The sequence below is a fragment of the Pelmatolapia mariae genome, linkage group LG5 (genome assembly GCF_036321145.2).
Source record: "Pelmatolapia mariae isolate MD_Pm_ZW linkage group LG5, Pm_UMD_F_2, whole genome shotgun sequence".
Classification (NCBI taxonomy): domain Eukaryota; kingdom Metazoa; phylum Chordata; class Actinopteri; order Cichliformes; family Cichlidae; genus Pelmatolapia; species Pelmatolapia mariae.
Genome location: NC_086231.1, coordinates 30,176,677 through 30,192,953, shown reverse-complemented (window position 1 = coordinate 30,192,953; position 16,277 = coordinate 30,176,677). Strand labels below are relative to the sequence as shown.

The following is a 16,277-nucleotide window of genomic DNA, read 5'->3' as shown; positions in this document are numbered from 1 at the left end:
CTCTCATGAACCCTCTCCTTGCTCGTTCTCTCTGCACTCTAATGGCCACAGATTGGGATTATCATGCAGGCGTCTGTGAAGAAAGCACTAGGTGGACTAGCCCTTTTTTTTCCCATACAGCTGAACCAAATGCAGAACCCTCCCCCCTGCAACACACACACAGCAGGATGATGGACCTCCGTCACTTTGAGAGATTAGATGAGCAGCGATTTGATTCGTACTCTCCCTATACGCGAGCACACACACATGCACGCACACACACGCACTTCCCTTCACACACCTGTCAACACTGGCACAATGGTGGAGAATATGAGAGCGCAAAATAGGTTTCTGCACCACAGAATGCAGCTGGATTAGATTTATTATTGATTTGAGCTGATGCTCTGGGAAAAAAAATGCAGCTGCCAGATCAGTTTGCAACTCACCTGTAAATTAGAAGACTGAATGTATCATTACTACCATCTACTGTATCAGTATGGACATCTCAAAGAGTGCATCAAGTCTTCATACAGTGGAAATTAAAGCTCACAACACAGCTTTTCTTTTACAAGTCACTTTTAATTTCAGTTTTTATGACATTTAAAAAAAGCAAAACAGATTCTCCTCCTCACTTGCAGAGTCTGCAAACCCAAGACTCTGAAGGTCTGAGGTTTACTAGTACCTGTGTAAATAGGGGTTATTTTCCCCCTTTAAAACTACCCTAAGAAGACAGATTTCTCCAAGCCATCCTCCACTTTGGTGTACTCCAGATGAGATTTGAAGTACTGGCTTTTGTATCTCGGGCTGTTTCGAACATACTCAAGGTAATCAGGGGTTCCAGGGCAGATGACGTTGTCTGCCAGCAAGATACTGCCTTTCCTTAGGAGGCCACAGTCCTGATTCAAAAAAGAAGAAAGGCAAAACTGGAGTCATGGCAGAAAAAGCAAAGACTTTAATGAGTATAGGATGAGTCTAACAGACTTGCCTCTAGCAGCTTTGTGTCAGGAAGGTAGCGATCTTTCCAGTGATCCAAGAAAACCAAATCAAATGTTTTCACCCCGAACTGCTCCTTCATTTTGGGGATCCACTCGCCAGATGGGCCTTCAACTACCTGGATCTATTAAAAAAAATAAGTAAATAGAAAATTTAAAAAAAAGGGATATTGCAATCTGACCCTATGCATACCCTATGCAAATCAGCTTCTTTTTAGAGCTCCTCATTACCTTATCCTCTAGTCCTGCCCAAGCAATAACCTGACGAGCAATTTTGGCGTAGTCTGGGTTAAATTCAAGAGTGATGATCTTGGCGCGTGGAGGAAGAAGGCTGGCGATGCGCACCGTAGAGTAGCCACAGTAGGTTCCCAGCTCTAACACAGTGACTGGATTCACTTCAGACACCACTGAGTCAAGAATGCAGCCTATGACAAAACAAAAATATTAAAAATATATAGTTAGATCGAATAAGGAACTGATTTTACTCATTGAGCATATCATTAGGAAGACAGTACCTTTCTCATCCCCGACATTCATGGCCCATTCCTTCTGTCTGCAGAAGTTGTCGATGGCTTTCACCACGCTGCGAGGGTCTCCTCTAGTGGCGTTCTTCTGTACTGCATGTAGGAGTCGCTGGAGTTAGATGCAGGGGGAGAAAAAGCACCACTTAATAAAACCTCAATAAGAGTTTACGAGCATCAATTAGTTATTAAATACTTATAACAGACAATACTTGGATTGGCACAGATATTTTGATCTGATGGTTGAATTTTTAAAGGGGATTTTAAACACATATGAATATAGTTCTGTTAATCTTATCACTTCTCGTGTTATGATTGTGGTTCCAGTGTTTCACACATTTCATAGATGTCCAACAAGAGGAAATTGTGGTCTGCACACTATAAATAAGAGCTAGATACTAATTTTTTCAACATGAGACAGAATTAAATGATATTTTCCCTCTTATGAAAATATTGATAAAGGGCAAATTGTGCTTGTGTTATTTCTTGTTATTACATTAAAACAGACTTCAGAAAGCCAGCTTAGGTTTTAGTCCAACCTCAGCAGGGTTCCTTCCCGCTGCACACCTGATCCCCATCAACCAATCACTCCCAGGAGCCGCTCCCAGCCAGCACAGCTGTCTCACATTAGCTCGTATAGGCTGCACCCTCTTCCCACGAGTCTTTCTGAGTCGCCTTACACTTTTATTAGAGCAAACACACAATATACTGGGCCACCAGGGCCCTTAATAGAGCTGTCTGCTAAAGAATGGAGCGTTACTTGCATATTTTTGGGCTTCAGCTCTAAAGCCCTGTAAAACACTGGACACTATTTTAGGTGCACCTGTTCAACTGCTTTTTAATGCAAATATCTAACCAGCAAATTCCATAGCAGCAATTCAATACATTTAGGCATTTAGATCAAACTGACTGGGGAAGAAGGGTGATTTAAGTGACTTTACCGTGGCATAATTGTTGGTGACAGATGGGCTAGTCTGAGTATTTCAGAAACTGTTGATCTGCTGGGATTTTCCACACACAAGCGTATATAAAGTTTATAAAGAATGGTCAGAAAAAGAGAAAATATTCATTGAGTGGCAGTTTTGTGAGAGAAAATGCTTTGATGATACAGTACCAGTAGTAGGTCAGGTGGCCAGACTGCTTTGAGCCAATAGGAAGACAACAGTGTGTCAACTTGCAGAGACTCATTCCCACAAGGTATCCATGAGAGCATTTCTGAACCCATATATCCAAACCTGAAGCAGATTGGCTACAATAACAGAAGACCACACCAGGCGCCACTCCTTTTGGGAAACTGAGGCTACAATTCACACAGGTTCACCAAAACTGGACAATAGAAGATTCTAAAAATGGTGACTGATCTAGTGAGTCTCAATTTTTGCTGTGACATTCAGATAGTGGGGCCAGAATTTGTTGTAAATAATACAGAAGTATAAGTCCATCCTTTTTTATATCAAGGGTTTAGGCAGCTGGTGGTGCTGGTGTAATCATGTGGGCAATATTTTCTTGGCACACTTTTGCCCTTTCGTACCGAATAAGAATCTTTTAAACACCACAGTCTACAGGAATATTTTCAAGGAGGCTGCAGTGCTCCAATCCTTTCAAACTGGTTTATTAAACTTGACAATGAATTTTCTATACTCAAACGGCCCCCACTATCACCCGTTCCAATAGGACATCTTTAAGATTTATTTCCAAGCTCCTTAGTTGAACAGGAGATTGCATCATGGATGTGTGGCCAACAAATCTGCGGCAACTGTATAATCCTATCATGTGATCCTATCACCAATGCTCTTATGGATACCTTGTGGGAATGAGTCTCTGCATGTTGACACACTATTGTCTTCCTATTGGCTCAACGCAGTCTGGCCATCTGACCTACTACTTTCTGACTATTCTTTATAAAACCTTGAATATGCTCATGTGTGGAAAATCCCAGCAAATCTACAGTTTCTGAAATACTCAAGACTACCCCATCTGTCATCAACAATTGAACAAAATCTCTGAGGAATTTTTCCAGCATCTCGTTGAATCTGTGTCACAGAGCATTAATGGTGTTCTCAAGGGGAAAAGGCATCCAATTTAGTACTATCAAGGTGTACTTAATAAAGTGTCCTGTGAGTGTATTTCATACCCTAAGCCCCATACGCAAGTAAAAAATGATATTAAAAGTAATAGTGTCTTTAGGGTCATTTGGTTTTCATTAAATTATTAATTAGTGTGTTTTCACACCTGTGGTGTTTAGTCCATTTAAATCGAATTGTTTCGTTATCCCCCTTTTCCGGTTTGTGTGGATGTATAGTATACAGTACTGTACAGAATATCGTAATCACACTCTGGTTTAGACCAAAACAACCACACTGAGACACATTGGTGTAGGTGGTCTCATGTGCAAATGTACTGGTGTTGTTCATTTAGGGTGTGAATGTGATCCAAAACAAACCACCCACTTTACACTGCAAGTTTGAGCTAAAAAATTTACCGTAGCCATGTATACTTTGTATTCTGGGATGTGGCAGGGTATTATAGATGTGCAAAGGTCTGTACAGACTAGCAACTAGCCGTGAAATAAATGTAAATTCTCTGTGTTCTCCAATTTTTAATAGTTCTCCAATAGTCCCCCCAAGGACACATCTGGCCAATAAGTGAACTGAACACTCTCATGTTGTTTGTAGTGAAACATTTAGGTTCACTTGTAGTTCACTTACATGTTTTTCTGTGTGAAAACACACCAAACCATGGTAAAAAAAAAAAAAAACTCAAATTCATCAACTGATATGGACCAACATAAACAAACTACGGGTGTGAAAATGCCCTTGATTTCATGACAACACATAAGGACATCTTTTTGTTCGTTGACATTATGGGGAATTGTGAGGTGAATTTTGAGGTGAATTTAAATCCATTTTGGAATAACGCTCTAAAATGACAAAATGTGGAACAAATGAAGTGCTGTGAATACTTTCTGGATGCACAAGCTCAACTAAAACTATATGTTTAACTTTTCTTTCCATTTTCTACTCATTTTATGTTTTAAGCATTTCAACTCTTTTTCCAGCCCTTTTGTTGCTTTTACCTTTTTCTACTTTTTGCAGTATGTTACTGACTCCACACTCAAAAAACCTGTAAAATTAAATTATTTAAAAATATTTAAATAAAAAAAAACCTTTAGGTTCATAATAGTTTTTGTTAATAGAATGTCTTTAGTATTTTTAATAAATATATTTGCAAATCGCTGCATTTCCAACTTGTGTATGTGAAAGACTTTTAGGTGCATGACACTCTTACATTAACATCTCTGTAATAGTTATCTGTCGCCGTGACCCCCCCCCCCCCCCCCAAAAAAGGGAGGCTGAGTGAAGAAAAACATAAGAAAAACATAAAAAACCAGACAAGTAAGTTTTGACAATTTCAGTGAAAAGTAGTTTTTACTAAGTGGAACAAATGGTAGACGATTTTGCAGATTGCCTGACATTACTGTTTGTCTATTAGATTTACTGCCATGAATCTGGTACGCTATATTCTTCGTGGGTGCCACGGATATTTTTACAGTTTATTGTTCACAATCATTTCTTCAGCTGCTTGCTTTCCAGTTTTGGTGAGCCCGTATCCACTAAGCTTCAGATTTCTGTCCTTACCTGACATGAATGGAGCCCAGTGTGAACCTTTGCTGTTGTAGCCTATCTGCGAGTGGTCACTATATTTTTCAAAATGTACAAGACATCAGACTTTAACATGCTTTGCTTTTTCTCTCCATCTTGGTTCTGCCATACCTTTTCTATACGCTTCATACACTGTTAAACTAAATCACATCGACATAGTATGTGATGGTTGACACTGTGAGAGGTGAGTGTTTGTGGACGGCGCACCTGAGGACGTGTGGACTGGGTCAGTGTGTCCAGCATTCGCTCCACAATCATGTCGTGCCACAACAGCGCCAGTCCTCCATGATACTGCACAGCAGTGGGAATCAGCCATCTGTACAGAGCATACAGAAGAGCTGCTCCACCTGTGCAGCTGTAGAGAAGAGTCAGCCACATGCTGCAACCAGATTGCAAAAATATCAGTTCAGTGCAGGTAAGGTGTATCGTGCTATATTATGGAAAAGGACAATGATAAATGAACCCCAGACGCAGTGCAATAACAGCAAATCTGCATGAGATAAAGGAAAGCTCCTCTCCTGTCTCCTCTCGCCCTACCTTTCCCTTTGTGTTGGGTTAATGAGATGGGTATTTATGCAGTGTACAGTTGCTGCTTCACTATCAGCTGCTGTTACCGCCGCTGCCGTGTCCAAGATGAACACCCACACGAAACTCAATATGATGATATCTCTGAAGGATATCATTTAATATCAACTCCAATAAACAGTTGAAAGCACACCACACAGTGCTTTGTGTGAACCTTCCTCCTCTCAGGAGCAATTAGTCTGTTTAGATTTCTCCAGCACAGATAAATGGGTAAGAAAAGGGTGTGTGTGGGGAGGGGGAGCACAGCCAGAATTCTAAACAAAAGCTGCTTCTGTGGGAAAGCAGTGAAAAGCATGGCTGGAAACAACTCTACCTTGCACTAATAATGCAACTGTGGGAGACCATTGGCTGTTGAGGTAATTCCTTTTGATTTGGAGTTTTAGTTGCATGGCAACTGGCCGGGGGGTTAAGAGCTGTGTCACAAAAGGCAGAGCTTTGGGACTTTAACCTTTACTTTGGCTTCTTCTGAACATGCAAGAACAGGCTCAGAAAATAAAATGGAATTTTAGAAAGGCTGCATAAACACACACATGCATGTTTATCATAGTGCAGACGAACAGCTGCATGAAGTTGCATGCTTTTCCTACTATCTACCTGAATTCAAACTCCACTGGAACAAAAACAGAGAAGGCACAACAAAACTGGTAAAAAGGGAAGATGTGAAATGCTTTTTTGGTTTTGCATGGCTGAAGTCCGCGTCAGTTACAGGAATTACCATTGATGTCGCACAGTTTCACAACACTATTTCACAATACTATTTCGCAAACTCTTCAGTCCATAATATGAATTAAAACCAGACTGAGCAGTGGTTTTTCTTTAGCAACTGCAGGACTAATTCTTCTTAGGAAAAAAAAACCCGGTTGCATTCTTAAAATCTTACTTTTTATTACAATCCCAGGGAACAGAAGAATAGAAGACTTACGTGTGCAGGCAGGCTCGCTCTCAGCTCTCTTCTCGCTTCCCCTGCCGCTAGAGGAAAGTCTGTTGGTTTCCTAACAGGCGGACATATGCCTACGTTTACATGAGGCTAACTCCTCCCTCCTCTTCCAACCACCCCCCTACTCAGAGCTGTGCTGTGAGCATGCGAGGAATGTACAGCAGACCTAATCTCAACAGTCAGCACACTCACACTTGCTCAGTCTTGACAAAAACAGGGCGCACTGTTTGTTGTGCATAGCATTTCATCATTTATTAGGGTTAAATATGTGTGTTGATTAAATCACCTTTATCATTTGTAGGTGTTTGCCCTGATATTCTTAGTGGGTAATTATCCTATTTACATTTCATAATTTTAATTTGATACATGAGCTGTGTGAAGACACCCCTTCTACACCTCAGACTTAAGTGGGATTTATAATCTAGCAGAGGTAGCATTTGTTGTCTACTCTGGTTCAGGGACTGCCCATCTGCCTGCAGAGAGCTCTGTTGCCAGATGGAGGCAGTATACAAATATGTGGTACAACTGGCCTGTAGGTCACTCATGTTGTTCTTTTTCCAACAACCAGCCACAGAGAAAAGCAAAGTTACAACACAGAAAGAGGTGAAGTGAAACAGAGTAGTAAAAGCAATGAAACATGTCCACTGTAGCCACACTCTGTGCTTTTCATTACACATTTTTTGATCTTTGAAGTTTTTATCTCCTGTTCCTGGTGAACTCTGCTGTTGCTCCCTTCTCTTTTCCAGCCCACTTGTCAACCAATCAGCATTCAGCAGATTCTTACATCATCTGCATCCAGCGACATGCAGTTAGGATCTTGGAGGACTGCACTGGAGCACATCTGGGGTGGGTGAAAACCCTTCTCCCCCCTCTGCCCAAATGGAAATGTGTACGCAGATGGACATATTTGCGGGATCATAAATCCTGCTTTACACTGTTCCCATTTCAATACTTGGGTATAAAGAAGGGGAGGTCTTCATTTGCTTTTTTGAAGAAAAAATAAAACAAACCTTCTGTTCTGTTATCAAAACTTAAGGATATTGTACGCTTGGTTTGAGGCACTTTTCTTGTAGGACAAAATTGTACTTTGGTCATTGCCTAACTTAGACAGCTAACAAAAGACCAAACAACCCAAGTCAGGCTAATAAACATTATCAAATGCTGTGCTCATGATGCCAGCACCAGGCTACACCCACCGCTGACCAAATCCCATCACAGAGATAGTTCACTGGGCTCTAAATGTCACAAAGCCAGTGTGTCTAGAAGGCAATCCAGGGGTGAGTTAGACACTGGGCAGCTGTGGCTCTTTTCTCTGGCAGCAGTTCCAACATTGTCAAGAGAAAGGAACTGAACTGTAAAGCTTCCTCCCGTGGCCACTCATATTTGTCCAGCAAGATCTCAAACAGGCCCCATGGTTTCAGCTTTGAGATGTGTCGCAGACGTCCTGGAGACAAGGAAAACGGACCAGAACACTTTTAGGAAGGAAAAGATGAACTGCGTAAGAGAATTAACCTCTTAAGCCCCAAGCCTACCGGATCTCCTGTCTTTTGCCCCCATATCAGGAGGCGTTGGGGCTTAAGAGGTTAATAAGAGAATTAATTAAATAGGTAGAACTTTCTGTGTCAGTCACCAAGAATGAAGGGACTTCATGATTATAAACTACAATAAAAACAAACAAAGTGATCACACAATGACACAAAATTACCCTTAGAGTTGAAATATCGTTTAGAATTTCTCCCTGAGAGGGCAAACTGTGATGGAAGAGGTCCTAGTAGCTCAATGATGTGGGCAATGTGATCTGAAAGGACATGAGTACACACCGTACTATAAGCACATAAATCAAGGACAAAAGACATGTTGTGTACACCACAAACCTTCCTCGCGAGAAAATGTGGCTCCTGACTGTGGGTCGAACAAATAGTCCCCTGTGGCCAATTCAAAAGCCTACACAGAGAGGGACAAAAATAAAAATGGTTGTAGCAAATCTACGAATGTCAACGAGATGTGTGACCTTCATTTCTTTCTTGTTTTTTTATTTTGTTTTTACACTTATATCCAGGTACTTAGCTCACCATGCAGGCAGTGCTCCAGATGTCAGCGGGTGTGCCATAGTCAGCACCAATCAGGACCTCCACAGAACGATACTGACACGTCTGGATGTCTTCGGTAAAGTGTTTGTGCTGGCAACAAGATAGATGAGCTGCATACAAGGCTGCACAAAATCTCTCTATATTAAATTAAAGACCTGTGACCCTTAATCTATATGCACATGGTTGTCTAAGCCAGCGGTCCCCAACCCCCGGGCCGTCGTTTGGCACCGGGCCGCAAGAGTTGAGGCTCGGGTGTGAAATGTATGGTTTTCAGGGTTTTTATCGGTTTTTAGCGTTATTTTGTTATCGTTTTTAATCGTTAACTCGGTTTCCTGGGTCTTTTCACGTGTGTTATGAATAAACCGGTACTGGTTTTATTTTGTTGTATTTATCCGCGACACCTTAAAGGCCGGTCCGTGAAAATATTGTCGGGCATAAACCGGTCTGTGGCGCAAAAAAGGTTGGGGACCACTGGTCTAAGCCACTGTTATGATGATGACGACAGACCAGATTATTTCAATAATTATGATAAATAACTATTCTTAGGAACAACTGGAATTTAACATAATAGCATGTTAACATTTACTGACTGGCATTAAACACAGAGTGAAACTGAGGTTGATGTCTTTATTATTGTATTTTGTTATAAACATAATTTGATCAAATAATAGGAGTAAAAGTTCACGAATGACCCAAGTTATTAGAGTTCATTCAAAGGGTAGTGAGGTTTTAGTACTTCCAGAGTTTGCGTACAGTGCCATACGTACAGCCAGGGTGGGATTTGCTTTGGAGATTCGGTGATTTACCCTCTACTCTGGTCTATATGTTCGTCGCTCTAATATATTATTATTACCTCCCCACCACAACCTTCCTGTATAGGGTTATGATGGGGTGATAGAGAGAAACAGCTACATTCCTGAGTGATTAAATCAATCCTAACCTGATCGTCATCTGTTTTGCAACAAGTTAGAATCGGTGATCAACGATGCTGTACAGAATGTTAGCGAGCCATTTTCACACATTAATTAACTCACAGTCAATTGACGATCTCAGTAAATGTAAGGGAGCTGCCTTTTGGATCCATGCATCTGCAAGTGATCAGCCCACCTGTTCCTGACTTTCTCTAACATTCACCCTAAACTTTGACATTTTTGTTTGTTTGTGCTGTAAATAAACTTGTTAAACTTTTAGTCAAGAGGTCTACGATTGAATCCAATCTGCCTGAAGCCCTGACAAATATCATTTAAAAAAATAGTCTTGTGACACTGTGGCTATATGTTTATATTCAGAACCCTTAAAGATTATAATTATTCTATAGACATTTCATTGACAGCAGGGATAAATATCATAATAGGCTACAGAATAATTTTTATTTTTCTTGCATGTTTTTAAAATGTTACCATAGAAAATAATAGCATCTTGATCTGTTTTTCTGACTCGGACAAATAAAATGGAAACCATCAGTTGTAATGAACTGCACAAGATTGCTACATACGCCTCTCTTAAGCTACATGTCAGCCCACACAGTCTCACAAGCGACATATGGCAGCTGTGTTTTCACCACAGGGCACCGTAAATATGGCTATCATGCCGTGCACCTGCCGCATTGTATCACGATGATGACTTAGAAGCATTTTTAATGCACTCGTGCGGCCATTTATGAAACAGTGTGCAGTTTACTTCAAAGTTCTGAGTGTGTTTTGATTAAATGTGGGAATAATACTATAATATCAAATACTTAAAGGTTTAATAAAGCCAGAATCCTGAAGCACAAAGCCCTGGGCAGTTGCAGCTGAATTTATGATATGACATAGACCAACTCAACTCTAAACTCAGAAAGGCAACAACCGTGTGATCTGGAATTCAGATATTCTCTAGAAATCAAAAACAAACAGAAACATATTCCATAATAAAAATAAATTCACTCACCACCCAGCAGGCATTGCCTAGATCAGCAATCTTGATGAGGATTTTGTCAGCATTGTGAGGCTTCAGTAGATCCAGAATAACATCTGAGTCACTGGTGCCTTAAGTACATAAAACAACATGACAGCTAAGAAAGTACTTTTACTACTTACGATCCATGTAGCCTTTCAGTTTATGTAAACACACAGCCCAAAGTACTTTCCCTCCAAGAAATCTTCTTAGACTCACCTTGTGGACATGATGGTGAAGGTAGAAGAGAATCTCTGTCTGCAGTCTGATGTAATAACAATGATCTGGATCCAGAGACAGCAGCATCTGTGCTGAGGTCTGGACACGAGCAGAAGGAGTCTCTGAGGCTGTGCGCAGCTAAATTCAATCTGTCTTCCAACAGCAGAGTCTGTCTTCTTACAGTGATGTTAGAACCTGTTAGCTTAGAGTGACAAGTGGAGCCATGGGTGCTAGAGGTAGCACCGACATCAGAAACTGACACGTCAGGTTTGCCTCGTCGGCTTCTGTCTTTCCTCGTCAGTCGCTTAATTGGACTTCTGGAAATCCTGCTGGACTGTAGGGCACAGTCATACATGGGAAACAATCAGCAGAGAGCATGGACCGAAGAAATTAATAAGAAATGTGCTTAGTGATTTATCACAAATCCATGCCTGCTTTGTGAGTTCCAGCAATAATGCAGAATAATGCAACTACAAGTGATGTTTCATATTCTATTAGTACTTTAGTGTGCAGACAACAGTGGATGTATTTAGCATTGTTTTTATATTTCATACCTCAGCAGTGAATCATAAAGTTTTCACATGAATCCATATGATTTAGAGCAGGTTGCTGACAACAAGCTGTGGTGAAACCACAACAGCGGCTGTTGGAAGGACATCAAAATAACCAGTTGTGTCTGCTTACTGTTTCAGCATTGCTTAGTGCCCAGTCCTGAAAGTCACAGTAAGTTTCCTACTGTAGAATATATACCATAAGTAATACACCATAGGAGCTGTACTCTCTAAATACATGACAACCTGCTCTTTACTTGTCTGTACTCCACTGCGTATAGGAGTTTACAAAGTTACTTTTTATAAATGCAGTGCATATACTGCAAACGCCTCTTTCCAGTGTCTCTTTAGGATGAGAAAGGAAGAAAAATACAGTAGAATGAACACATATAACGTGCTCTCCAATCTCTACAAGAGATCTCTGCCCAAACTGTAAAAGTTACACACACCTGAGTGGGTAGTAAGAAAAAAAATGCTGCAATATGAATGCCATAATTATTGATTATATGAATGTTACAAATGCAAAAATAGGCAGAGCATATTTTCTGACTGAGGTAAAGAGGCCACAACTGCTCAGCAACTCAGCAACTGCTGATAAAAATCAAGTATGAACAGTAAATTTCCCCATATCCAGTCACTGTGAATAGAAGTCTCAGTGCAGTGTGCTTGTACAGAAGACCGGTTGTTACACAGTTTGAGAAAGATGTAGGAGCTTATAAGATGCATCAGTATAAAAGCAAAACACCAACTCCATCTTACCCACTCCCCAAGAGTGTGGAAAACCCCAGTCAGCTTTCCGAGTAACTTGGGCGCACTCTAAGTAAGTCAAAGTATAAAAGTAAAGGTCATAATGCAATCAGAGCTGAATAAAAATGTATTAATAAGATAATAATATCAGAGGAATATATTTCATATTGCACACCTGTTTTTCTCTGGAAACTGTGTTCACTGGCAAATGGAAAAACATCAGGAGGGGAAAAAGGCACAAATGTGAACAGCAGTTAAAGTACTTCCCGAGACACATATATAACTGAGTCATATGTAGGCTAATCTCAACCCAATGTGATTATTAGCACAGCATCGCTAACCTGAGGTGCTGGTGAATACAGGAGACGTGGGCATCTGCCACAGCTTGGTGTTGGCCGCGAGCTTTTGAACATAAACCTCATCCACTCTCAGAAGGATGTTTTCTGGCTTGATGTCTGTGTGAATGATCTTGCATTTAGTGTGCAAGTAATCTAAACCCTGAAGAACCTGTGAGAAGGAACCGTAATCAAATCACTGACATAGGCAAAAACAGAAGATCTTCTGTTTATAGAAAAACCTCAAATAGTGGTCACAGACAGGGGACCATTTCAAAGGTTGGAATAAAGGATTGCACAAAACCTGTCTGAGGATGCTCTTAACGCAGGGAAGAGGGAGGCCTGTGTAGTTAGATTTGATGATCCACCTCAGCAGCTGGTGCCCAAGAACCTCCAGAACCATGCACACATCTGGTGAGCAATTAAGGACCTGCTTTTATACCACAGAACCTGAATATTATACCCTGGGTATTTAGAAGAAGCCAGAATACACTTACAAGATCTGCACCACTCTAATGAAATATTACAAGTTGCGGAGCAGATAATTGTGATTACCCATCTTTATAAAGGATACGCTCTCCATTCACTCCAGTCACCCTGAAGTCATCAATGAGCTGGACTATGCTGTCTCGTTTAGGATCTTTGGGGTCACTGTCTCTTACCTGATGATTAAACAAGTATGTATTGAACAAAAAATAAATAAAAATGAAGAGGACACATGATTTCATAACATGGTGACATTATTGTGACTCCACAGTGATGGAAATAAAATAGCAAAATGATTGCAGAAAACCTTTGCAGTTCATTGCACCACTAAACACGCTGATTACTAAGACTTCCGCTCGTGGCCAGACTAAGCCTAACCCTAAGCCAGTTCTGTTACACGAGTGTTTTAAGAGAACTCCAAAATGACTTGAATCTGACAGCAATGTGAGCACACTGACGCATTTCAGAAGTTTGATCTCATCCAGTGCCGTCTCTGTGAATGTTTGAGCACTCTTCACCACCTTCAGAGCCACAAATTGCCCTTTCCTGCATGCAAACAATTATGTCAGTGAGTTACTGGATCATATTGATAATTGTTGTGTAAAAAGTCAAGTGGGCCAAACCTGTACTTACACCATATCCCAGCAGAGCCACACAGTAGAGAAATGACCCCATCCCAACTTTTTAACAACTTGGTAACGGTCAACAAAAATGTCTCCAATCTCTACAGGGTAGTAACCACCTGCAATGAAATACGCAGCAGATGTGAAAATTGAAGATCTCAACCAGGGGAGCTGGATTTCAGGGTCGGGGTCTTACCTACCTATGCAATAGTCAGCAGGATTCTCCTGTTGCTCATCGTAAAATCCCTGAGGCTCAGGTGAAACAGCATTCCTCTGTACAGTTTGAGGGCAGCGGTGGTCCTGGCTAGGCTTACGAGTCCGTGCTGTGTTAGAAGTGGCGTGGGTCCTGGTTTTGACGGGTGGATTAAAAGAGTTTGTTGTAATCAGCGCTGCTATCGTTGCAGCATATGATGAGGACATGTTTATCTGGAGCCTGATGAACTCGAGCCCAGCTGGAGGAGGGTCAAGAAGACAGCAGCACTCAGGAAGCTTATAACAAAAATGTATCTGCATACGTTCAAGAAGGAAGGAGGTCCTAAATCATTTCCCACATGTGTAAAGCAAGAGTTCACGGGCTTGGAGTCTGGCAGCTGGTTTGTATTGTTAGCTACTGACTGCAGTAGGTTACTGCAATGACATTTTAAAAGAGCCAGTGAATGTGTATGATTATTTTTAGCTGGATGAATGGCATGTCAACGTAAATAGCTCGTGACACCAGCCAGCTGCAACTGAAATCTTACTGATATTGCATGAACTGCTGCAGTGCAGGAGCCACTGCTGTAAACAAGCAATGGCAAACTAGTCCATTTTACTTCGCATTTGTATCACAGTTACAGCGCTTCAGTTTCAGCAAGACAGTAAAACTAGACACATACATGCAGGCTAGACTGCTCTCATGGCATTCAACAAATAGCTGAACGTTGTGTGTGTGGTTATAAAAGTTTTAATTGGTAGGCTGACACAAGAGGAAATTTTTAAATGTCACTTTAAAAATTACTCTTTTTTTATTTTACTTTTTTTAGCAACTGAATGAAAAAAAATCATCGGCTCACTGACAGGAAAGGAGCTTTAAACAGAGAGGGGAAAACAGCCCTTTGGCTTACTTCCTCTTTATGCCGCCTAGCTAAAGATTCTTCTGCAGTGTGTGACATTCAATACCTGCACATATGTCTTTTGTAAGGTATTTTGTATTGTACATATGCTAAATTTGCCATTTCTTCCTCGAAAAGATTTATTCCGAAAGGGCTTTTTTCCCGTGGGAGACCACAAGAAGCGTCGAGAGTACATCAACTCAGAAACCGTTATCCCTCTCTAAATACCCAGCCACGTTCAAGGAAGAAGCAACTTACCGTTGTGTGCAATGTATCCACTTTTAGTATTTGTAACGCGGGAAATGAACGAGCCTGACACGAGGACATTTTCAGCCCGCTCTCCTCTGTGCGACTGGAAAAACACACTCAGGTCCAGGAATAGCTGCCTGCTCCTGCTACCAGAGGCGCATCCGGAATTTTTTCATAGGGGTGGCACACCAAAAACACAATTTCCAGTTTTATTATGTTGTTGTCAAATATAGGCTACTTGAAAAATATGGCAAAAAAGAGAGAAAGAAAAGAATTATATGCCTAGTTAATCTGCTGATATTAAAGTTGATATTACTAAAAATAGGTACAAATGAAAACCAAATAACATTTTGAAATCCATACTAATGTGTTACAATGTATTGATTGACTGACTGGAAGTCCCAACCATTGCTTTAATCATTCATAAGCAGAGCCGAGCAGAAGCTTAAGATTCTGAGAGAGTGCTCCTGTCTGCATGTAGCAGATATGCATTTCTGACAATATTATTGCTATCTAGCGACTAGCTCGATTTACAGAGGTGGTAAGGAGCTTGTTTTCTCATTTCTTTGTATTCGACTTTCTGACAAACAAATTTTCATTTTGAGAAGAATGCTACTTAGTATGTTCCTGTAAAAAAAAAAAAAAAATGCAGTAAAAAGTAACTGGTGACTACAATCATTGCATTGGAGCAACAGGAAATGTAAAAAAAAAATAATATATATATATATATATATATTATTATTATTTTTTTTTTTTTTTAAGTAAATACAGGACCAGTACTGCAGATACTTTACCGGTAACCTATAAAAGGCAGCTTTTGTAGGGGAGAGCAGTGCGCCATGATTTTGAACATATTTTAATGACCACTAAATTGTTGTGATTTTTACTTTCTGCAATACTTCATTAAAGCAACAAAATACTCTTTTCAGCTTTATTTTAAACTAGGGTTTTGTTTTGTTTTTAGACATTAAATGTAAATGTGCCTCCAAAGCATTTTGGGTCAGTTTTCATTTTTCACAGTGAATGTGTGTATATTTTTTCCATTTCCAAAAAGATAATTTAAGACACTTCAGTGGACTTGGAGAATAGAAAATCCTATCACACTAGCACAGATCAATTACCAAGAACAGCACTGGTGATGAGGTTATACCATTTTGATAAATCCACTTATCTCTTCATTATATACTCTGGTTAATAGTTTAGAAGTGGTAGGTTTAGCACAGAGTACAACCACAGGTCATTTTCAGCACAACTTTGCTGCATATAGTACAAAAG

General features: G+C 40.4%; 2 protein-coding genes across 2 annotated transcripts; both read right to left on the bottom strand.

The window, feature by feature from the left end:
• Window positions 1-545: 545 nt before the first annotated feature.
• comtb (catechol-O-methyltransferase b) lies at window positions 546-6,768 on the bottom strand. Its single transcript, XM_063474721.1, has 6 exons — window positions 6,662-6,768; window positions 5,362-5,533; window positions 1,487-1,604; window positions 1,203-1,396; window positions 965-1,096; window positions 546-875 (listed from the first exon to the last, which is right to left on the bottom strand). The coding sequence occupies exons 2-6, from the start codon at window positions 5,530-5,532 to the stop codon at window positions 696-698; spliced, it is 795 nt and encodes a 264-aa protein (XP_063330791.1). The 5' UTR covers window position 5,533; window positions 6,662-6,768; the 3' UTR covers window positions 546-695.
• An 85-nt stretch (window positions 6,769-6,853) lies between these two features.
• On the bottom strand, window positions 6,854-15,117 carry LOC134628087 (SRSF protein kinase 3-like). Its single transcript, XM_063474720.1, has 15 exons — window positions 15,012-15,117; window positions 13,863-14,114; window positions 13,673-13,781; window positions 13,498-13,585; window positions 13,128-13,215; window positions 12,858-12,964; window positions 12,560-12,725; window positions 12,394-12,419; window positions 12,231-12,287; window positions 10,921-11,254; window positions 10,696-10,793; window positions 8,749-8,856; window positions 8,551-8,620; window positions 8,382-8,474; window positions 6,854-8,120 (listed from the first exon to the last, which is right to left on the bottom strand). Exons 2-15 carry the CDS (start codon window positions 14,080-14,082, stop codon window positions 7,936-7,938), a joined length of 1,749 nt encoding a protein of 582 aa, XP_063330790.1. The 5' UTR covers window positions 14,083-14,114; window positions 15,012-15,117; the 3' UTR covers window positions 6,854-7,935.
• Window positions 15,118-16,277: the final 1,160 nt, after the last annotated feature.

Coding starts and splice junctions, on each gene's coding strand:
- comtb (XM_063474721.1), bottom strand. CDS start 5,532: ATGTGGCTGACTCTTCTCTACAGCTGCACAGGTGGAGCAGCTCTTCTG. Junction 1,397..1,486: donor GAATGTCGGGGATGAGAAAG/GTACTGTCTTCC, acceptor GTTTTGTCATAG/GCTGCATTCTTGACTCAGTG. Junction 876..964: donor CTGACACAAAGCTGCTAGAG/GCAAGTCTGTTA, acceptor TTTTTGAATCAG/GACTGTGGCCTCCTAAGGAA.
- LOC134628087 (XM_063474720.1), bottom strand. CDS start 14,082: ATGTCCTCATCATATGCTGCAACGATAGCAGCGCTGATTACAACAAAC. Junction 12,420..12,559: donor TGTATTCACCAGCACCTCAG/GTTAGCGATGCT, acceptor TCCATTTGCCAG/TGAACACAGTTTCCAGAGAA. Junction 8,857..10,695: donor TAGGCAATGCCTGCTGGGTG/GTGAGTGAATTT, acceptor TCTTGTTGCCAG/CACAAACACTTTACCGAAGA.